A 23208-nucleotide genomic window follows, 5' to 3' on the forward strand; every position below is an offset into this window, starting at 1 on the left:
CATGCGGCCTCAGTGACCTCCCACCCCAGGTCATCTTCAACCCATTTCCACCCTGGCTCTGAGATCTTTCCTGGCCTCACCTCCCTTCAAGGTGGCCTGCATGGTCCAGTTCTAGCAGCACATACCTGAATATCTTCTCAGAGCAGAGACACCCCCACACCCCAACAACCAGCGCAGGCAGAGGGCTCACAGAGGGAGTGAGAGCACATAGCTTTACTATAGCCCAGGGGCCCTGTATCACTCAGGTAGATGGGCTGTGGGCGGGGACTGCTCAGGGGATGCTCAGCCTGTCCCTAGAGGTAGAGGTCTGTGTCGATAATGGAGAGTGTGGGAACTGACTGGGGAAACTGGGTCATTCTCTGAGATTCTCACTAGGTTGGCACCAGATCCAAGAGACCAGCCAATTGGTGCCCTTGGTCATCTGACACAGCTTAGGGATGGTATCTCTGGAAAGTGGCCAGAACAGGAGGAAGGCACAGGGGGGGAAGGGACAGGAGAAGGTTGTCCATCTCAGCTGGTCAGGCACAGCCTGAGTCTTGTCCAAACTGTTACTTCAAGTGCTCCCCCCAAATGTGGATCCTGACCGTACAGGGGGAGACCCTGTATGACCTCTGTCCTGCCTCAGGACAGGGCAAACCAAGGAAGCGCGGCCCTCTATTTCCTCTTCCTCCTGGATGGAGAACCCCCAAGTAACGGTCATTACTGCTGGCCTGGCTCTGTCCCTGCACATCTCCTGGAAGCCTCGCATCCACCACATGAGGTGGGCCTAGTTATTCCCATTTTATAGACGTAAAAGCCAAGGTGGGAGCAGTTATACAACTGGAGTGCAGGGGTGCTGGAGTCTGAGCCAGAGGGCCTGATTTGGAAGAAGGAGAACTACCCTTGGACTTAAGAGTCCTTCCAGCCTCTGGTCTGAAAGACAAGCCTTAGAATCACTCACCCAGTAACAAAGGCCGAGTGGAAATGAAGAGGGAACAAACTGAGCACATTTGAGGATTCTAGTCACAAACCAACCTTTGCATTGGGTGGGGTCATCCAAAAACCCTTGGAAGAAGTGAGTCTGGAGCCAGGTTTCTTTGGTTTCTTGCAAACTTCCAGAAGGTAAGTCTAGTTGTAGTTTCCCTGGGGAAATCCAGACAGGTAGGAAGAGGGGGAGCCTGGCCCCCTGCATGCTTGGAAAGTTTTCAAGAAGGAAGAGCTCAGGTCTAGAACAGAAAATTGAGAAGTGCAAACTGAGAAGTAAAAGGAGATTTCAGGGGAGGGGAAAAAGGAATTAGAAAATAATAATAATAAAAACCTGGCAAAAGGGAGGTGGCTGGATAGAAAGGCATGTGTGGATGAATTTTAATGCAATCAGAAAGCTGTCATAATGATTATGAAGGAATATATTCAGTTGTCAGGAGAAAGGGTGCAGAGCTGAGGTCCCAGCATTTAAATGAGGCTCAGGCAAAGGAGGGGCCTTCTCTTCCCTTCCTTTTCCTTCCCAGGGAGAAGAATTTTTAAGCTGAGGGCCTGGGATTAGCAAGGGGTGGTTTTTTTCACTTCTTTGTCTTTCCGGAAATCCCATTAATTCAGAGCCTTTACAAGGCGATGGGAGTGGGGAAAGCACTGTTCGGGGCCTGGAGAGAAGTTTCAATTACTCCACTGAAGTTTTTTAAAGCTCCCGGTTTACTTCATGTAAAGTGTTGTTGCTGCTTCTGGGAGTTACACATAAGCCCTCCCACCTACTCTCCTCTCCTGCCTGGTATCTTCTCTCTGCTCTTTGTGTGTTTCTAACTCTTTTCCCTCCCTCTATGTTCCTAACTCTGTCTACTGCTATCCCTCCTCATCTATACCCCTTCTACTCTCTCCCTTTCTCTTGTTTCCCAGCTTGGAGTTGGTGAGCCCTGCAGATAAGGCAGGGGTGTACCCAGCCCTCCATGGCCCAAGAAGCCATGGAGTAGCCCAGGCTGGGGCTGGTGGTGGGGCCAGGGTTCCCTGCCCAGAGCTTCGGCTGAAGCCCACCAGTGGCGGAGATCCAGGCTCATGTGCTGTGCCCTAGAACTGTTAAAGGAACTGGCAGTGTTGCCCTACAGGGTATGGAAGCAGTTGGGACCCAGGGTTGCCTCATCACTAAGAACTTGCCCAGAGCTGAGCGCTCTGGGCTGCCCTGTATCAGGAGGGCAGCCATTAGGGCTTCCTGAAGAGAACTCTGGGGTGGCTTGGGAAGGAGTGCAGCGGCCTGGAGTTTTCCTCTGCTTTGCTCCAGACAGCCCCTCAGCTCTATGTGAAGTTTCTCGGCAGTGTGGGTGAGGGGAGCAGGAGGTGCCAAATGCTCTGAATAGAGAGGGATATGGTCCCAGAGTGCCCTTGCCTTCAGAGAAAACCATAAACACATGGCCGATTGCAGCTTTAGGGGTTGTACATTCCCGCAGCCTTGGCTGTGTGCACCCGTGTGTGCCAGTCTTTCAGTCGTCAACAAACATCTAGTGAGTGCCTGGGGAGTGCTGTCACCTCAAGGCCCCTGTTCCAGCTACGATGACTATATAAGAATTGAGCCCCAAAGTGAGTGGTATAATACTCACGGATTCTGTGGGTCAGAAATTCAGACAGGACACAGCATGGAAGGCCTGTCTCTGCACCAGGTTGTCCGGGCCTCAGCGGAAAGACGCAAAGCTGGGGTCTGGAATCATCTGAGGACTCATTCACGTCCACGTGCGGTGGTTGATGTTGGCTGGCAGCTGGGGGCCTGGGCTCGTTTCTGTCTGCGCTCTGGTGTGGGTTAGTTAGGTGTTCTTCACAGCCTGGTGGCTGGTTTCCACAGGGCAAGCCTCCTCAAGAGAGAGAACTGAGTGGAACCTGATCCTTTTTATGACCTAGCTCTGGAAGCTTTGGAAGTCACCTGGCATCACTTCTACCGTTCTTGATATGGACCAGTCACAAGTCCTGCCCAGATCCAAGGGGAGGGAACGTAGACCCCACCTCTCAATGGGATGTATGGAGTCACACTAAAATAAGCTTGTAGGGTGGGAAATCTTTTTGAAGTCCTAAGTTGGTACAGAGCCACACAGCCCAATGTGATCTCTGTCACCCTAAGCACACTGCTGAGTTATGCTAACAAACCACTTGGTACTCACACAAGTGTGGGGAAAGCTGCTAAGGGAGCCCAGTCTTCAGAAGCAGGCTCCCCAAAAGTGTGCAGGGCTGAGTTTTGTAGCATTAACAAATATGAAGGCCCAGACCAAGGAGGGGGCACCAGATGGAGATAAAAACGTGTGAGACAGAAAGGAGATGTGTCCCTGGGAATGACATAGAGCATTCATTCATTCTCTAATGAATGAGAGCCTGCTGTCCTGAGGCCTACTATGTGCCAGATACTGTTGTTCCTATAGAGGGCTGGTTTCTTCCCCGGGGAGTATAGCATACATGGAGGATGGGTGGGGGCGATGGCAGGGAACTAGACAGAAACCAACTACACAGGCAAAGCAGTAATAATTGTCCTTTGAAATTCAGGCCCTGAGAGTGAGGGACTGAGACAGACAATAAAGGAGAGGTGGAAGGAGGAGACTTGATGAGGAAGCAATATTTAAACTGAGACCTAGAAGAAAATCAGCCTTGTGATTGGAGGGTGCGCCAGGCAGAGGGAACAGCATACGCAAAGGCCCTGTGGCAGACTTGTCTGCTGTGAGTGAATTTTGGCATCTGTGAGTGAAGGTGGCTGAGGAATACAGTCCGTACCTAAGAGGAGGGAAGAGGGATCACAGGGCTGCGCGAATGACCTATGTGCCCTAGGTGAAGGGCCAGGGCAGTGGCCTTGCTCCCTCACTGTGCCGCCTTTCCTTTAGGTAGGAGCGGGCAGAGTCGCTGCAATCTACATCCAGCTTGATCCAAACCCTCCTCCCTCATCTCCACCTCTGACTATAACCTCCGTCCCCCCCAACCCCTTCCCTTCGTCGACCCTCCGGGTCTGGCTGTGCCCACGCCCGCCCCGCCCTCTCCTCCCCACCCACCTCCCGCTCCGGCTCTGAGCCCCCGCCCTGGCTTCTGCGCAGCTTCTCCCTCTCCCCCATATTCTCCCCTTCCGGCCGGCCGTGCCCGGTTCCCCCTGCCCCCCCCCCGGGCCTGCCCCCGCGCCGCCCGGCCCCCGGCCCGGGTAAGCATCTCCTAATTTTGTTCCAGAAGATAGAAAACTCTTCGTGGGCATGCTCAACAAGCAGCAGTCTGAGGACGACGTGCGCCGCCTCTTCGAGGCCTTCGGCAACATCGAGGAGTGTACCATCCTGCGCGGGCCGGACGGCAACAGCAAGGGTGAGTGGGGGCGGGGCGGGGCCGTGGGCGGGGCCGTGGGCGGGGCCGTGTGCGGGGCCGTGTGCGGGGCCGTGGGCGGGGCCGTGGGCGGGGCCGTGGGCGGGGCCGTGGGCGGGGCCGTGGGCGGGGCGGGCCTCCGGCCTGGCGCCGGCCTGATGGCGGAGGCCAGGGCCACCCGGCGCTGGCCCGGACGCGCAAGCCGCGAAGGGATGCTTGGAAAGGTCGAGGCGGTCGGGTCCGGGGGTAAGGAAAGATCGCAATCCAAGTCCAGAAAGGGACGAGGACACTTAAGGGTACTTTTAAATCTCCGGCCCGTCCAGGTCTTTCTCTGTCTCTGTGTTTCTCGGTGTCTCTCTTTTTCTCTCGGTCTTTGTGTCTCACCCGTTCTACTTTCTTCTGGGATGCGCCCGGTCCCCTCGGCCCTTCCCGTGCCCCACCTCTCAGCCCTTGCGCTTCTCTGGCCTCCCTCTGGGCCCCCCCGGCCCTGGCTCAGCCTCTCCTGTCCACCCAGGGTGTGCCTTTGTGAAGTACTCCTCCCATGCCGAGGCGCAAGCCGCCATCAACGCGCTGCACGGCAGCCAGACCATGCCGGTGAGTGAGGCCACCCCTGGTGGGGGCGGGGACGGGGACGGGACGACGGCGGGACCGACACCCCCGCCCATCCCAGCTTGCCATCAGGGCCCTGCCCGCCCTTGCGCTCTGTCCATACCGTGTCAGAAGCATGCGGTGCTCACAGCCTCCCATGAAACAGGAAGGCATTACCGTTATCCCCATTTCTCAGACAAGGACCCAGAGGCCCAGAGATGTTAAGGAACTGGCCCGAGGTCACCCAGATAGAAAACGCCCGCGGTCGAGTTAAGACCGCAAACTCCTGGGTTAGCAGTGGTGTGGGTCCTCCCCTCCACCACCACCACTAGCACCCCGCGGAGAGTTGAGGGTGGGCCTAGGCCAGGGGCACAGACAGCTGGACAGCTGGGAGCCTGGGAGCAGAGGCGCCTAGGGCAGGTGGGCCTCACGTGCACTCCCGGCTGCAGGGAGCCTCATCCAGTCTGGTGGTCAAGTTCGCCGACACTGACAAGGAGCGCACGATGCGGCGAATGCAGCAGATGGCTGGCCAGATGGGCATGTTCAACCCCATGGCCATCCCGTTCGGGGCCTACGGCGCCTACGCACAAGCAGTAAGTGGGGGTCCAGACGTGTGGGGGGGGGCAGCGGTTTTCCAGCGAACTCTGCTTAGGGCCAAATCCTAGGCAGCGCCAATTGCAAAAGGGGAGAGAGGTTCAGGTGTTTGGTTGCCATCACCCCACCCTGGCTCCCCTTCATGGAAGGGTGCCCTCAGGCCTCTGCTCGCTCCTGGCAGAGGTCCTGGAGGATCCCCAAAGCCCATCACACCCATGTATCCTCTGCAGTCTCCCCAGGCCTCACCTCAGGCTTCTCACCCACCAACTTGCTTTCATATTGGGGCCTGCCCTGAGTCTGCCTCCCAGACTTGTAGCCACCCCCCACACACACACTGAGTGGCACTGAGTTAGGCCAGCGTTTTGGTTCTAAAAATGCAAGCTCACCACACTCCTTCAGCAATGTTCAAATTTGGCCAGTTTAAACAAATGCCCCAGTCCCCACTCACCTTTGTGAGAACATTTGGAAGGAAATCCATGCTAAGTTAATTCTACAGAGGCTCATCCAACATGTCTCTAGAGCTTCGGGTGTCACATCTCCATGAATGACAGGCTATCACAAGGCTGATTAGCCTTGGAGCGACTGCTCTTCCCCTACCCTTTACAACACTTTAGAGTCCCCAAGATTCTACCATTACTTTTGAATAGCTACCTCTTTGGAGGTGGTTTTAATAGCCATTGAGAACTAGGACAGGAATGGGGGAAACATCCTGGGGTTCTTTGGGGGCTGGGGTGGGGAGATGTATCTCAGCTCCCTGGGAGCTCGTGTCCAGGAGCTGAGCCCCCTGGGGGGGAGGGCTGCCCCCCTGGAAGCGCATGATATTTTTTCCACTCACTCTGCCCCAGCTGATGCAGCAGCAAGCCGCACTAATGGCATCAGTCGCGCAGGGTGGCTACCTGAACCCCATGGCTGCCTTCGCCGCCGCCCAGATGCAGCAGATGGCGGCCCTCAACATGAATGGCTTGGCAGCCGCGCCCATGACCCCAACCTCAGGTGAGCCAGCAGGTACCCACACAGGGCCCGACCCAGCAGGAGAGCAGCTGGATTCAGGCCTGGACCTTCGGTTTGGCCAATTTTGGCTACCAGTGGACCATTCTGTGGCAAGAGCTCATGGCGTCTGCGCCCAAGCATACCTCATTCTTTGGCAGTTTGTCTCAAAAATGTTCTAATCCCTGGGGATCCAAAGAAAGATGGGACATGAGTCCCATGCAGTTCGTGATATGATTTCAGGGTGATGAAAATTTCACTTGAGTTGTTTTGGAAAGAAATTGACATGAATACATCTCCCTTTGAGGTCTGAGGGAGGAGTCCTGCCCATTCTGTGCCCATGTTTGGTGCCTGGCTCAAGCACAGAAGAAGCCCATTTTTAATTTCCCTTTAACCCAACATAGAATCACTGGCTTTCTCCAAGACAACTACACAACAAGCAAGAAAGAACCACAGAATTATTAAAAGAAGGCGGTGGGATGGGGTTGAAAACAGCCCTGCTCATAAAGCATGCTTTTAATTGGATCTTGGTTGTTATCAAGTTCAATGATTCTCAACTGGGGAGATTTGGTGCTTCCCCCGCCCCAATATCTGGCAATGTCCTGAGACATTTTTGGTTGTCAGAACTTGGGGAGGGAAATGCTACTATAATCTAGTCGGTAGAGGCTGAGGATGCTGCTAAATATCCAACAATGCATAGGACAGCCCCTTCCCCCACAACAAGGAAATGTCTGTCAACAAATATCAATAGTGTCAAAGTTGAGAAAAACCTTTTCTAGTCCCAAGGTCTTGCCTAATATCCCAGGCTCTCATTCCCCAAGTTTCCTTGGCTCTCTGCACCCAAGTCATAACAGCAGCCTTCCTGACACCCAGGATCTATTCTTTTCCCAGACAAAAGCCATAAAAGACTGTGCCATCTCTAAGCCCAAGTTGAGCATTACCCCATAGCTCTGATCCCCAAGTTAGGGCTACTTCTAAGCCCAGGCCAGACTCAGCTCCTTGTCCACTGAGAGACTCTGCTTCCTACGTGAAGAAGAAGACCCTTTCCAAATACTGTGGCCTCATTACAAACTCCTTGCCAGCTACACCTTGGGTTCCACCCACATGGCATAGGGATGGCATAGGCTATTGTCACCCGACTCCATCTTTACCCTCACCACAATGAGTATCACCATGACCTCACCTGGATGAGGCCAAGGTGTCTCCTTAGTGTATGGGTAGGGCTGAGTCTGGATTCTGCCAAGTTCTCCCTCCCTCATTGCAGGGGAACTCCAGAATTAAGACCTTTTTAACCCGAGAAGCAAAGTTCCTTCCTGGGGAGGCAGATCATCCCCTCAGTGATCCAGACAGGAGAGAAGAGTTAGCAATTTAGAAGCCCCCTGGTGGCTAAACAAGGACCAGCCCATCCTGACTTAGCTGGGATGAGCAAGAACCACTGAAAAAGTCTAAAGGAAGACCAAGTAGTCAAGAGTACTGAGGGTGGTCTATGTGCCGCAGTTCTGGGGCGGAGTGGTCAGTGGTCAGGGAAGTCTTCATGGGGTAGGTGGGATTTGGACATCCTGTCTTGAAGGATGGATACAGTTGAGATGAGTGGAATCACTTCTTGCCGGGAGATGACCCAAGGAATGATTCACAGACAGGATTGAATTGGTGTCTAAGTCTATCCCCAGGCCCTTGGAGCCAGGAGGTGGAACTCCATGGGTTGGCCTTCCTCACCTTTGTTCTGCTTGCCTCCTCTCTTCCTCCACCCCTCTCCACCTCGAACCAGGTGGCAGCACCCCTCCGGGCATCACTGCACCAGCCGTGCCTAGCATCCCGTCCCCCATTGGGGTGAACGGCTTCACTGGCCTTCCCCCACAGGCCAATGGGCAACCTGCTGCAGAAGCTGTGTTTGCGAATGGCATCCATCCGTACCCAGGTAAGCACATCTGGCAGGTCTTCCTTACCCATGCTGCACACTCCTTGTCCACTCTTTCCTTGCCCTTGCTGTTGTAACAGGGAAGGTGTGGCTCCTGCCCTCTCTCAGTGCCTTGGTGGAACCCCAAATGTGATCAGGGAGAACCAGACCTCCTGCCTTCCCTCAGGAAGCCTTTGGTGGGAGAGACCAAATTCCCATCCTTGGGGACTTGTCAGTCTGAAAGTTGAGAAAAAAACCACATTCCTGGGGCTCCTTCAGGGGGAAAAGTGAATAGATGTAATTGTACAACCAGGTAGAAAGGCTAGTCACTGCAAATTAATTGAGAGTGAATTTGACCCGTACCGTATTTCCCTGAAAATAAGACCTAACCAGAAAGTGAGCCCTAGCATGATTTTTCAGGATGCTCGTAATATAAGCCCTACCCCAAAAATAAGCCCCAGGTAAGATCGTCAGCCCGATGGACGCATTTAGTACGTCCGTTGCAACACACGACGGATGTATTGAATTATAAAATAATAATATTAATATATAAGTAAATATAAATAAATAATATTATTGACTTTAATACTTAAAATAAATGATAATTAAGTACTTGTAAATACCCAAGCAGGCACCTTTGGATGAGAGGTAAATGCCTATGTAAGCAGATGAACTCGAGACTTATTGCTGAATGACCAATCGGGGAACAGACACAATACATGCATAACGTGTGCACTTGATAATGAACAGATGTGGTTGTGTCTAATATGAATCTTCATAATTCAATACGTTGTGTGTTGTAACAGATGTACTTAATGAACTCGTGTGAAATAAAGAAACGTTTTCTGAATTTTGGTGCCTGCAATTTTTCGTCGCTTTTGTGTGGACCATCATTCTTAACTGTCATCATTTTTGTTGCCACTACTGTCTCGTAAGTCTTCAGTTAACACTTGATTTAATGGTAGATTTAAAGGGAATAATATTTTGACCCCCAGACAAGATGAGTGCAAAAAGAAAGAGCTATTCCGTCGAGTACAAGAAAAGAATTGTGGAAGATTCTCGGGGCAAGAATCTTACAGCTTTCTGCAAAGAGAAGAAGTTGGATCTCCGAATGGTCCGAAAATGGCGAGCAGAGTACGATAACCTCAGTCAACAGGTGGACGAGGGAAATGCTAAGAAGCGCAAGTGTGGATCAGGTCGGCAACCATTATTTCCTGAGCTGGAAGACATCATCTGTGAATGGATTGCTGACAGGAAAGCAAAGGCTTTGGTTGTGTGCAGGGCTGATATTCAAGCATTTGCCCTTGCAATGGCACCACAGTTAGAAATATCCCCAGAAGAATTCAAAGCATCACAACACTGGCTGGATGGCTTCCTTCAGCGATATGAACTGTCTCTAAGATCGACAACCCTGTTCAAGCTGGAAGAGACTGAAGTTATTAAACGTGCACTTGCATTCAAGTCCTTTGTTGATGGCATCGACTTTTCTAAATACCAGCTCTCCAACATGATTGCTATGGATGAAACTGCAGTGTTTATGGGCCAAGGATCTCAAACAACAGTTGATCAGAGGGGTGCCTCGTCAACCTACATTCCCTCCACTGGTTACCAAAGTGGACGTATTACCTGTATTTTGGCAATTCATCTGGATGGAAAGAAAGCCCCACCTCTAATCATCACGAAGGGCAAGAAAGATAATGTTGAACGTGTTTCAGGCATTTATGTTCTTGAAACCCAAAAAGCCTGGTGCACACAAGCAGTTATAAGGAAGTGGGTCGATTTAATGCTGCCACTTGTTTTGCGAGGTGGCCAAAGAGGTCTGCTAGTCTGGGATTCAGCCAGCACTCATCGCAGTAAAGACATGAAGAACTTCCTTGCAGAGAGAAGAATAGATCAAATAATGATTCCCGCAGGAATGACTGCCTATCTCCAGGCTCTTGATATTGCAATAAACAAGCCATTCAAGGACCACTTGCGCATGGAAATCAATGATTACATTGAAAATAGAATGAAAAGAAATCAGTGTAGAAACTTTGAGAAGCCTAGCCTGCACCAGGTCGTGACTTGGGTGAAGAATTCCTGGGATAAGATCACTGACAGCTGTGTTGCCAATGCACTACGAGCAGGCTACATGGACAGGAAGTGCTCATTTAAGGAGAGCTCTATTGCTGGACATGAGAGATTGGGGCCAATGGTTCTTCAGAAAATGGAGTCGCAAGAAATTCAAGCCGGAATTCGGAGTTTGGAGAGTTATGACGATGTTCCAGAAGAAGATGACATGACTGTATTTGAATAAATGTAGATTTTTGTACATGAATAAATGAATAAATGTAGATTGTTGTACATGAATAAATGTGGATTGTTGTACATGAAAAATAAGATATCCCCTGAAAATAAGCCCTAATGCGTCTTTTGGAGCAAAAATTAATATAAGACCCGGTCTCATTTTCGGGGAAATACGGTAATAAGAAAGGGGATAGAAGCTTAAAGCATAATTATATTTAGTGTTAAGTAGGAAGAGACTCTTTTGGGAAGAGACTTTTGGGGGAGATATATAGATTGACATTCTGACCAGTACGTATCATTTCGGTCCCTTGGTGCCCTCAAAACCCCGGTCAGCATTTCAGACAGAGGATCAGCACCTGGGACAGCTCCCAGCTCCTGCTTTCCTGAATTTTGGCACACAGGAAGAAGATCCAGGAGGCCGGTCCTGATTACCTTTGTTCCTCTCAAACTTACTCTCACACTTCTCCCATGGTGTGAGTGTACAGTTAAGTTAAAGCAGCTCCTCTCTCTGGTCTTGAGGATGAATTGACAGAGCAGGAAAACTGGGCCTGAAGCCCTAGAGGAAACTGGCAAGGGGCGATGTATCAGAGTACGGGTGCTGTCCCTCCTAGAGGTCAGATGATGAGGTTACAGACACTCCACAAGTACCCAGTCTTTGCTGGATGAAAGGGGGGCCCCAGAAGGAAGGCAGAGTCCAGCTAAGAGCACAATATGCATCTACAGAATGTGGAAACAATAAGCAAAATGGAGTCTGATAAGAGTGAATGTTTTCCAACTTGAGGTGCTAAAGGATTCAGATGAAGGGAGAGCTCTATCGGCTGAAGAAGCCCAACAGAGCTCCCCTGACAGGAGGCTCAGATTGGGCTCTAACAGATGGGTAGGAATTGGGGAGGAGAGAGTAAACAAGAAGCACATCTTGTGGAGCGGCTGTCCTGGAGCCCCCGAGGCAGGAGGGGGCCTGCCTGGCTGCCTGGCGGGTGGGGGAGGTGAGGAGGCTGGCCCCACTAGGGCGGAAGAGGTCAGTAGGGTGTGACTCAGCAGTCGGGGCAGAGTAGCGCTTCACACTCGGGTTGTCCATCGGAATCCACTGGGTGGCTATGTTAAACCACAGAAGCCCAGAACTTCTGATTTCAGTGTCTGGAAAGAGGCCCAGATAGCCAGCCAGAGCACATAAAAGTTCCAGCAGCAGCAGAATACAAGGTCACTGTGCTAGAGAAAAAGAGAGGAGAATGTCCTGACTTTGAACTTGCAGTTGTCCTTGATCATGTTCCGGTGCTTGGCCCTCAACTCACCCCTCAGTGCCTAGAGAAGAGATTAGAGAAGCCTAGAGAAAGCAGCAGCCTGGTGCAGAGAGTCTGGGGTGTTGTTTCAGGATGAAGACTCCTAGCTGGCAAGGGAGGCAGGGCAGGGGCTTGGCAAGCTGGAGGTGGGAGAGAGCCTACCAATCTCAGGTTCCTGGGCTCCTCTTGCCTCAAACTCGTGGGCTGGGAGATACAGTCCCCAGCACATCTGGGTGGTTTCATTTCCCCCTCCTCCATGCCCACAAGCCCATCTGGAGCTCTGGATTTTGACAAACCTGTTCCTTCCCCACCTCCACCAGCATCTGTGAGCTATTTTCCTCGTGGGATTGGGAGCTGTTTCTCTCCCCCATTTGTAACAATCTGCCACATCCCATAAACAATTCCCTGCCAGAACAGGAGGGAGGGATGGAAGGAAGGAAAGGAGAGAAGCAGTACATTAAAAAAATTAATTTACCATTTTTAAATGCAGAGTTTGGAGCCGCTGTAATGAGCGAGATCCTTCAAAATGTTCACTCGCTGGCAGTTACTAATGAGGTCATTAAGCAGAGTAGAAAGGGGTCTCGGAAATGCTTTTCTCCACTTCTTAGCCCCAGGTAGCTTCTCTGCTCCCTTCCTCCTGTTGCTCATCGAAATCATGTTGGAAGCACACGGTGTGGCCTTTACTACCACGTCACACGCATGAAGGACCATGCGTTCCTTCCCTGTGTCACAGGACTTGCTGAGCACTTACTGTGATCCTGGCACCGTGCAGAGGGTGGGGGGTCTCCTGTAGGTTGTGCAGGTTTTATTTTACAGAAGGCACCAAACTGTGCCCAGAAAAAGAGACACCTTTTTCTAATTTGCCTAAAGGCAGTGTGTGGTTGGGCAGCCGGGGAGACCAAGAGGACGAGCTGGACACGACTCTCTGTCCAGAGAGCTGAGGCTGGTACAGGGGTCAGGGAGAGGGAGCAGCAGGAGGGAGGAGCCCCGCCCACCAAACACTGCTACCCCCTGGGTCCTGGGAGCTCCTGGCTCCAGTCTCCACTGTGAGGGAAACAGAGGGGTAGAGATCGGATAGGGTCAGGAAAGGGCCTCCATATTGACCCATCTTCTGCTCCCCCTCTGGGCAGTGCCCTGGCTCAGCTTCCCTGCTGCCATCTGCACTGTCTCTAAGGATCTCTGCCCGAGGATTTCCCTTGGTTACCTAGAGGCCCAGGTGCTGTTGTTCTAGTGGGATGTTACTGAAGTTCAGCAACAAGAGCTCAAAAGGGAAGTTTAGGAATTCTTCCTGGTTTACAGGCCCCAAGGTCTGGCACAGCCACTTCGCTTGACTGGCCTAGGTCGCCGGGCAGATAAGCCCAGATGGTTTTCTTTCCACCTCCCTGTATTACACAGTTTGCCCTAAATACAGTGCAGCTGGATCTGTCCGCCTCCACCTCCATGGCCCTCCAAGGCCCGCCCACTCCCACGTCAGTCATCCCGAGCCATGGGCACCAAAGGCAGTACCCACCATTGGCCCATGTACCAGGCTTTGGCCCCCAGCTTCTGTAGACACAGCAGAGGCAGCTTTCCCACATCCAGCTGCCCCAAGTTGCTTGCCAAAGCAGCAGCTCAACCGTTCTCTCCTCACACTGGGCAGTAGACATCCTAGACTCACGAATTTGGCCGGGAGGAAGATCGTGGGTCTGCTGGTTCCTCCATTTCCGTGGGCACCACGCCTCTCTGAGCCCCTGGGGAAGACCTCATTTGTGTGGCCAGTCCTCGCTGAGGGAAGCCTCCATGTCTTTCGCAAACTCCCTAAGAACAAAGGAGGGGGTCCCTCTGAGCAGACGGGGTGGCCCAGGAGGACCGAGTGGCATGGGGAGGCCTCCTGGGCCCTTCGTTTCACCCAGCTGGGCTCTGCCCCTGACTTACGCTGGGGATAAACGAGGACGGGACTGCCCTGCTGACAGCCTCTCACCCCATTCCCTGCTTTCCCACAGCTCTTCTCTGGGGCTGGGTCCCTTATGTGTCCTGATGAAGCCACTCGTGGCAGAGCCGCCTCTCGCATCTCCTTCCTAGCCCTTCCCAGCCTTCTGCGTGAACCACCCATGTCACCCCACCCCAGGCCCCTGCAGTTGGCACCCCCCCCCCCCCCGCCCCATTCAGGGCCCTGGACGGGGAAAGGCAGCCCCACCAGGGCCCAGGCACTGAGGGTTCCTGTCTCAGACGGCCTGCCCCAAGGCGGACACCACAGTGGCTGGGAAGGGCGATGCAGCCAGTGTCATGGCCGTGGGCGTTGCAGGGGAGGGGCTGGTTAGGCTGGCACCGCTGACCTCTGCCCCTTGGCTCCCCCGCAGCGCAGAGCCCCACCGCCGCGGACCCCCTGCAGCAGGCCTACGCTGGAGTGCAGCCGTACGCAGGTCGTTAGTATCCGCGCGTCCCCGCTCCGGCCTCGCCACCAAGGCCTCTCCCCACCCCACGCCTGGGCTCAGCACTGTGTGGGGGCGGGGAGAAGGAGGGCATGGGGGGTCTTTGGTGGAAGGTGGGAGGGCTCCCCGGCCAGAGACCCCGACTCCAGGCTGCCTCCCTCTGTGCAGGCCCCCTAGCATTCAGGCCGAGTTTACCCTTTATGGCAGTGGTGGGTGGTCAGAACTTCCCTCGCTGTGATGAGCCAGGCGGAAGCTTTGACCTTGCTGTGCAGTTACCCATCTTTGACGCCAGATTTCCCTCCCCATGGGGCTGCCACGGCCAGTTTGTCCAGGAGCACCAAGCTACACAGCAGCACGGGGGAGGAGGCCGGAGCGGGGGTGATGCCCACTGCAGTCCCCAGTCACTGGCCCAGGAAGCTAGATGCCTGGGTTTGAAGGAAGGAGAGATCCTGGAAGGGAAGTGGCTTCAACCGCTCGCCTCCCCTCCATTCCCTGGCATGCGCAAGGGTGACAGGGAACAAGGGAGGATAGGCAACCAGAGGTAGGAAACGGGAGGGGCGAGCAGAGGCAGCCCTGGTGGGGCAAGGGGATTAGCCCCTGTAAAGCCCAGGGCCCTCCCTTCCCTGTGCTGGGCAGCGCGCACACACTTCTCTTCATCGTGCTGCTTCTCCATTACTACTGATAGCTGGCTTTATCTTAAGTGGCTGAGCTGAATGCACGTGTTGGCTGGTCCACTTTTACTGCTCAACACTGAAACTTCTCTTTCTTCCTGCCTCTCACCCTGTCTGTCTCCGTGTCACTGTCATCGTCCTTCGCTCTTGCCTCTTCTCGTTGGCCCTCCAGCAGCCGCCTACCCTGCTGCCTATGGTCAGATAAGCCAGGCCTTTCCTCAGCCACCTCCAATGATCCCACAGCAACAGAGAGAAGGTGAGTCTGCGAGCCGGGCTCCCAGGCCCCTCCCTAACCCCTTCGCTCCCCAAAGAGGCTGCTCTCCTGGGCCTTTGGCTGGGTGTTTTGTTGGAAAGATGACCATATTTGTGTGCTGTGTTGAGGGTGAGGGAAGATGGCAGGATTGTGAGATGTGGCGCTCTCCAATCCAAGCACGGAGGTGTCTCGTGGGCAGCTCTGCCAACTCCAGTGGTGGGAGGTAAGGAAGATGGGGCCCTGGATGACTTGGGGTCCAAGAGTCCCTCTTCCCCCAGTGGAAAGGAAGGAAAAAAATAGGAATGTTCATGGCTGAATGTGGCCCCCCACATTCAGGAGAGACCAGTTCATGATGGACAGCAGTTGTGGCCTCTGGGTGACCGGGAGAGACAAGCGGAGCTCGCAGGGCAGGAGTTCACAGGAGGTGAGGGGGTGGGAAAGCTCCAGTGCAGGCCGAAGGCGAGAAGAAGACCCCGGAACCACATCCAGAGGCCCTGGTGTGAACAGGGTGGGCCAGGCGAGGCCAGTGGGCCCAGGGAGGCTGGGCCTCATGAAGACCCCCAATGTTTGCCCATCCCAGAGCCCAGAGACCTAGAAGAGCTGGGTGAACAAGCCCACCCGAGAGAGCTCAGTTTGATGCGGAAGGAATGCTAACAATGTCCTGTCCTTCCCACCCCCATGGAAAGGGGCACCCTGCCAGTGGACGCCACCACACTGTCCCAGTAGCCCACAGGGCCGGGGGTTCCACTGGTCTCCAAATGGCTGGCACAGAGCCCCTGCAGCAGACTATCCCAGAGCTGTGGGCTATAGGTTAGACCTGGGAAGGACCCCTGGTTTGCTCGTCCAAATTCCTTTGGTCAGCAGGACGCAAACAGGCACCAGAGCCTGGGCTTGGGAGCAAACTCATCGGGGTCCGACTTCCGCCCATGCCTCCCTCTCGGCCTTGGTGTCCTGCACAGTGGGGCCACTTGTCCATGTCTGAGTGACACCTGGGCTCACCATTGGGAAAGCGGGGGTGAGGGGTGGTCCACCCGCCCTGCCCCTCCCACAGGGGCCCCTCACTGGGCGGTGACCCTCGAGCCTGCCTTCTGTTGCTCTCCTCCCAGCCAGTGCAAGCCTTTCAGCACCACACCAGTCAGATCCGAACTGCAAGGGATGGGGTCCAGGAGTGCCAGTGTCGCCTGTCCCAGGCCAGAACCAAGAGCTGTACCCACAGGCGCTACTACTTTTGTCATTCCACTGCCTTCAGGCTGACCCACCCTCATCCTATAGCGAGTGCTCTGCTTCACTCTGCTCTGTGGGCCCAGGGGACTCTAAACCTGGCTGCACGCGTGCGCACACACACACACACACACACACACACACACACACTGCTCTGACCAACACGTGACAGCCCCTACCACTCAGGCCCTCCACCTGCTCCCTGCACTGGGCCCCATGTCACACTTTGCACCACATGTGTCTAGCTCTGAACTCATATCTTCTCTCCATCTCTGAGCAGCTTCAGTTCCGCACCACCGTGCCCCGCTCCCGACACAGAGGCTGTGTGGCCAGTCGCCACTGTGGTCTCTGGGCTGAGGGATCTCCCATGTTTGTCCCCATTCTCCCTGACCGCCATGCACAGAATGAGCCACCCTGGGGAACAGGGCATGGGGAGGGGCTAGGGCAAGGGTGTTGCAAAGGCATGAGGTGAGCCTGGGGACGGGGGTGAGACAAGCAGAGGGTGGACTGGAGCCCAACCACAGCCACGTCCATATGAGGCACAGAGGAGAAAGCAAGCTGCATTCCTCTAGCCCCCCACCCCCATGCTCGTGGTTGGCCTCCTTACGTTAAGGTCACTTCCCCCTCTCTAATGCCATTGAAATAGTAGGACACACTGGTTGCTGGGGGCGATCCTCTTTCCAGCTCCTTGTCTTTGAGCTGAACCTGACAACCAGCAGTTGCTTGAATCCCCAGAGGTGCCTGCCCCATAGACGTGCCCCATAGACGTGCCACGGTTATTCTTAGCGTTGGTTCCGTTCCTGGCTCTGCCGGGGGCTGCTCTGTGGTCAGGAGGAGTCATTGTCTATCTCTGGAGCTCCATTTCACCATTTCTCAGAAGGCTGGGTTGGACCAGACTGATCTCCCAAGCCCTGCCGGTTAGGCCATCTGGATGCTCTGTAATCTGTGAATGAGGGTATGCAGTGAGGGCTCAAAGGCAGTTGGAGAAAGACAATTCGGTCTCCCTGTTGAGGGGTGAGGGGCAGGGGGCTGGGCTGGGCTGTGGCTGGGAGAGCTGTCCCTGTGGGGCTCAGCACAGACCATGCTGATGGGGCTAAGCCTCCTGGTCTTGGCCTCAAAGGCTCCTTTTCTCTTTAAAGAGAACAGACATAGCATTCACATAAAGCAGCTCGCAGAACTTGAACTTGGAGCGTGGGCCCCAAGTTCAAGGCAGGTGTCAGCATAGTGTGGAGTGGAGAGGGTAGCCTGAAGAATGGCGATGGAAGGAAGAGGGAAGGCAGGTGCTGGGGGCCTGGGGTGGGGTGGACAGGAGCACAGAAGAGGGCAAATGCCCCCGTCCCTAGAGAGCATCCTATCTAGCTGGAGAGAAAACCTCCCAGACATAAAAGAGAAAGAGCCTTAGACAGCAGAGTATGGAGTATGGACTCAGGGAGCACTGGAAGGGAGAGGTATGCGGAGTATGTGGGTGGGGGTCCTGGAGGAAGGGCAGCTTAGGTTAGGCCTGCAAGCTGGTTCCTGCCCCAAGGGGCCTCACCTCTAGCTGGGGAATATAAAAGGGACAATTCACAGAGCATGAACCAGTGAAAATACACATGGCTGGAGGGGATGGGCTAGGGGGGCAGGCCACCAGAACTTGGAGGGATCCAGTAATGGGGACCCCTGGAAGTGGGTGAGGGAGCATGCTTGCGTCGGTTCCGAATGCGCCGTCAGCTGGCAGTTTGCCCGGGAGACAGCCGTCCAGGGAGTGGTGGTGCAGGGCAGGGACCAAGGACCACGGAGGTCAGCAGCTTAGAGGGTGGCCTTGGTGGTCAGAGGAGTCTCTGGAGGGAGGAAAAAGGAAAGGGGGAGGGGAGCGGAGAGGAAGAAAACAGCAGAGAGACTGCAGAGCAGAGAGACTGCAGAGCGAGCTCTTTGCTCCAGGATTGAGTTATCTGGCAGCCTTGCCCTTCCCAGAGAACCACGACAGTTGGTTCTGGCTGTAAAAGCCACATATCAGCCTATGTCGGTGCCTTACAGCCTTCACTTAGTTTCCACTAGCGTCTGATCAGAACCTTGGTTTTTACACAATTCTAGCAAATGCAGCTATTTCCTTTGCGTGTCCTCCATGGGCTGGAAACCATTGAAATGACCACACTTTCAAAGGTTAAATCACATGTGGCTTACTGTGTTGAAGATGGCAGGAAACAGATGAAGTATCTTGGAGAGATTTCCATTTCAAAGGTTAAAAATTGAGCATTTGGGTCATTGAAAAAGAGTAATGTATATCTTCAGCTATTTGGAAATTTCTGAAATCCAAAGGTCTCAACTGTGTCCAGTTTCTGGGGCATTGAGATGGATGACAGATAGGTAGATAGAGGAAAGCACAGAATATGGAGGCAGGTGGCCTGGGTCTGCCTTCTGGCTCTACCTCCTACTGGCTGTGTGACTTTTGGCAGGTGTCTTAACCTCTCTGGGTCTGTTTCCTCATCTGTGTAGTGGGGGTGACAAGCTATAGAAGTGGCAGGGCTGTTATTGTTGTAATGAAACAGAGAGCCTTTCATGTAATGAGGCTTGTGGGTACCTTGGCCAATTGCAGAGCCTTGCTGTGAAGCCCCTCCTGCACACCTTGCCCACAGGAGAGGCAGGATAAATCTTGATTTCTGCCCTCAGACCAGGGCTGAGTTTGATGTTTGGGGCAGGGGAAGGTGCGGCCGTTGGGAACCAGATGGGAAGGAGTGGCTGCAGGCCAGGGAGGAGGATGGGCTGAGCTGCCACCCCATGGATGCAGAAGGTGAAGTGAAGGTTCTCCACCCCTAGCACCCATATCACTAGCGTGGCTGCTTCATGCTGATTTTCTCTGTCCTCCCCTGAGCAGGGGCCAGGCAGGAGGGAGGCACAGCAGGTCCTCTCAGGTCTCCCAACCTCTGCCTCTTCTTAGCACCTGATTTCCACTGCTAATCGGGCCTTGTATTCGCCCCATTCACCTGTCACCTCCGTCCCTGGAGTCCCAGAGTTGCCAGGCAGGCACCCTGTTACAGATCCATTTTGCAGAAAAGGCGACTGAGGCACAGAGAGGTTCAGTGACTTGCCCAAGGGCAGAGCAGAGACCAGAGCTCAGACTGGGGGTTCAGCAGCCCCCACTCTTCTTGGATCTTGGATGAGACCCCCCCTCCTAACCTTGCCCCCACCCCTCCCTGCTGCCGCTGCCTAACTCGCTCACCTCTCCTCTGTCTCTCTCTTCCCCCACCCTGCCATCCCTCCTCCCTGCCCCACCCCCTCCCCTCACCGCAGGGCCCGAGGGCTGTAACCTGTTCATCTACCATCTGCCCCAGGAGTTTGGGGACGCTGAGCTGATGCAGATGTTCCTCCCTTTCGGTAATGTCATCTCCTCGAAAGTGTTTGTGGATCGGGCGACTAACCAAAGTAAATGCTTTGGTGGGTAAAGATAACAAACCAACTAGCTTCACCTAGGACAGGGTGGTGCTCGCACCAATTTACCGGTGTCCAACAGCTTTTCTCCTGCTCCTTCACGTGGCCTCCCCCAGGGGCTCCCCATGGCCCAGCCGCCAGCCACCATCTCTCACCCCTCTTCTCTCTTCTGCTGTTCTTCTGGCTTCTTGGCTTTCCCTGCCCACCCCCTGCCTGGCTCCCCATCTCCTCCATCCCAGTTCAAGAGACAGATTCCCCTCCCAGCCACAAGGCCCAATTCCCACCAACTGAGAAGGGGGAGGAGCCACCTTGGGCAGGGGTGGAGGGGGCAGTGAGAGAGCCTAGCAACACCCATTCTCCCAGCATCACCTCTTCTCTCACAGAGTGGCCCTGGGGTGAAAACTGAGCATGATCCTTGGGGTGGGGGTTCTGCCCAGCCGAGGCCCCGACCCTGCCCTGCCCCTTGGCTTCCTCTGTCCACCTCTCTGCCCTGCCCCCACCCCTATCTCTGTCTACCCTGCTCTTTGCTCCCCTCCTGCCATCCAATGAACTCCCCTTCTCCCACTCATCCCTCTCAGGCCACCAGAGCCACATTGTTGAGGAGTCAGGAAGAGGAAAATGGTCCCTGCCCTCATGAAGCCTCAGGTCTGAGCTTAGATGAAAAGCACACCTACTTAACAGCAGTGAAATCTGCAAGGCACCAAGTAATGCAGTCATGAGAAAGGCAGGTGGATGTAAATAAAGGAAGGGGTGGTGGTGGTGGTGGTGGTGGTGGAATTCCATGCTGGGCAAATAGAATGGACAAGGGGCTGGAATGAGAAGAGTCAAAGGACAGTGAGTGAGGAAGCTGGAGGCTTTGGGGAGAAAGGAAGGTTCAGGGGAGACCAGCTGTGAGGGAGGGTCTGTGCTGGGGAGGGTTTTGACCATTCAAATGCAGATGTTTCATGTGGTGTGGTAGGCAGTGGAAGAGGGTGGGAGGTCTTTGAGCTGAGATAGTAGAATGAAGATAACAGCTTTGGGAGGGAGGGGAATTAGCCTGGTGGCAGGATGTTAGATGGGAGAGGACTTGGGGGGGTCTAGGAGTAAGGTTGTCAGATAAAATATAGGGTGCCCAGTTAAAATTGGGATTTCAGATGAGCAGTGGATGCATTTTTAGTATAAGTATGTTCTGAATGTTACATTCAGTGTGGCTCATGCAGTATTTGGGATATACTTATGCTTAAAAAGAATTCATTGTTTATCTGAAATTCCAGTTTAACTGGGTATTCTGTGTTCTGATTTGCTTCAGACCTGGAATCCCACTTCATTCCCACACCTCTCTCTTCCATTGCTCCTTACTCCCTCTCCTGTTCTACCTCCATCAGCCTTTCCTTCTGGGGACAGAGCCACTCATGATTCACCAAGAATTGAGGGGCCCAGTCCCCAGAAAGCCACACATGCAACTAGAGCTGAGTCTGCCAGAAGCTCATTATCTCCAGGTTGACCCCCAGATTCTGGGGCAGTGAGGACAGAGTAGGAGGCTATGTTGGCCAGGGAACCCAGATCACAGCTTGCGGGTAATAGAGGGGAGAAGGTACAAGAGTATAAAAGCATCAGGAAGAGCATGTGAAGGAAATTCCAGTTTGGAGACCAACTTTCCAGAACCAGAAGGGCTTGATGTTTTAGAGCATGTTCACCAAAGCCATCAAGATCTTTGCACCACGGTCCCTTCCCCCGAAAATGTGTCCTACTTCAGTGGCACAGAGTGGCCTCAGCTGCTCCTTTGTCTTTGGATATTGGGAAAACAAAGTCCAAGAAACAGACAGGGTTGTACCCCTCCACTGTTTGTCCAGCATTTCTTCTGACAAATGACAATTCTGCATGTAATCACAACAAACTGGAAATCTTTGCATTTGTTCTTTAAGAAAGCCTCAGGTGTTAATAAAGAAAACTGCTAAGAGCCCACAAACTGCTGGCGCCTGGGCTAGAGCCCAGGCTTAGTCGTTAGTCATAGCCCCTTGCTACCTCTGTGCTTTACCGGGCTGTCCCTGACAGGAGAGCAACCCCGTTTTTTTTTTTTTGTTTGTTTTTTTTTTGTTGCGAGCCCACTGGCCCATGTGGGAATCGAACCGGCAGCCTTCAGAGTTAGGAGCACAGAGCTCTAACCGCCTGCGCCACCGGGCCGGCCCGCAACCCCGTTTTCAAAGGCATTTCCTCAGAGTTTGCCCACACGGCACCCTTGTCAGTAACCCATTTCAATCCTCCAGGACCAAAGTTTTTCCCCTCCTTTTTTGGGGGAAAAAGTCCTCTGCATACCTCCACTCTGGCTCTTTTCTTCTGGACAAACTTCTCGCGTTGACCCCCCTCCGGCAGGACAGTGTCCTGCATGCTTGCTGGGCCCAGCCGTTTCTCCTTACGCCTCTCGGGGTCTGCTTCACAGCGGTCCTGAAACGCTCCCAGAGACCTTTCCTGTGAGAACAAACCCCGGCATTCACTCATGGGCTAGTCGTTGAACTCTTCCGAGCCTCAGTGTCTTCATTGGTGAAACGGGGATGTTAACAGTCAGCCTTTGGGAATGCAGTACTTCCATGAGATGCTGTGTGGGAGGGGCTTGGCCAGAGTGGACCCTCAGGAACTGCTAGATCCCCCGACAGTCCCAAAAGGAGGGGCCATTTTTGTTGTAACCGTGGTCCTCTGTTAAAGTGCAGCCCTCACAGGCCCCACTCACTCTTCATAAGCATAAACAGAATCTTCCAGAGGCCTGTGAGCGTCTGTGCAGCACAAATGTTGCCAAGTTGAAAGAAGGGTTGGGGCAGGGCGCACCAGGATGGCCTCCTACCTGCGAGGCTTCTCAGGTCTGGTTAGAAGGAATGGGGAAGGGGCTCTGGGAGGTGGAAGACAGGACTGGACACCGTAACCATGGAGATGGTGCCCAGAGCCCTGTCAGTGAGGGACAAGCTCCCTGGCTAGACTGCGAGACAGTGAAGAAAACTAGTTGAGGAAGAAAAGTTACCTCAAGCCAGGACTCTTTTCCAACCCCTGGGCTTCTGGAGACTCTGGATTCTTCCGTGAAGGCCAGGCTTCCCTCCTCCAGGACTCCTCTGTCCCCTCTTCCCCCTCGGTGGCTGTCCCTTCCTTCGCACTACAGCACCTCTAGCCCCTTTTATCTTTCTCCTGTCTCCTCCCTTGCAAAAACAGCCACCATGTGCACGTAGCAATGCAGAATTGGAGCTGGTGGTGCTGGTGAATGAGAAGAGGGAGAGGTGCATGTAACCGTCAACCACAGTTCGGCCATCTTGTCCTGGTCGGGAGAGAAGCTTTAGTGCAACCACCCTCCTTAGTCTGGGGG

The 23208-nt window shown here is 53.9% G+C and overlaps 1 protein-coding gene across 50 annotated transcripts in view; it reads left to right on the forward strand.

Annotated features, from left to right (window-relative positions):
• Window positions 1–23208, forward strand: part of CELF4 (CUGBP Elav-like family member 4) — a 295620-nt gene that overhangs the window by 260842 nt on the left and 11570 nt on the right. For 2 of the 50 annotated variants that reach the window (XM_081078116.1, XM_081078131.1), the window contains exons 4-11: window positions 4162–4287; window positions 4799–4878; window positions 5322–5465; window positions 6312–6459; window positions 8222–8371; window positions 14256–14321; window positions 15171–15254; window positions 19743–19826. In XM_081078116.1, coding sequence (XP_080934242.1) covers window positions 4162–4287; window positions 4799–4878; window positions 5322–5465; window positions 6312–6459; window positions 8222–8371; window positions 14256–14321; window positions 15171–15254; window positions 19743–19826 — 882 coding nt within the window. Of the gene's footprint in view, window positions 1–4158; window positions 4288–4798; window positions 4879–5321; window positions 5466–6311; window positions 6460–8221; window positions 8372–14255; window positions 14322–15170; window positions 15255–19742; window positions 19827–23208 lie in introns of all 50 variants that reach the window. The other 48 variants (XM_081078133.1, XM_081078160.1, XM_081078117.1 and 45 more) reach the window with 27 other exon arrangements.

This window comes from Rhinolophus hipposideros (assembly GCF_964194185.1).
Source record: "Rhinolophus hipposideros genome assembly, chromosome: 17".
Lineage (NCBI taxonomy): Eukaryota > Metazoa > Chordata > Mammalia > Chiroptera > Rhinolophidae > Rhinolophus > Rhinolophus hipposideros.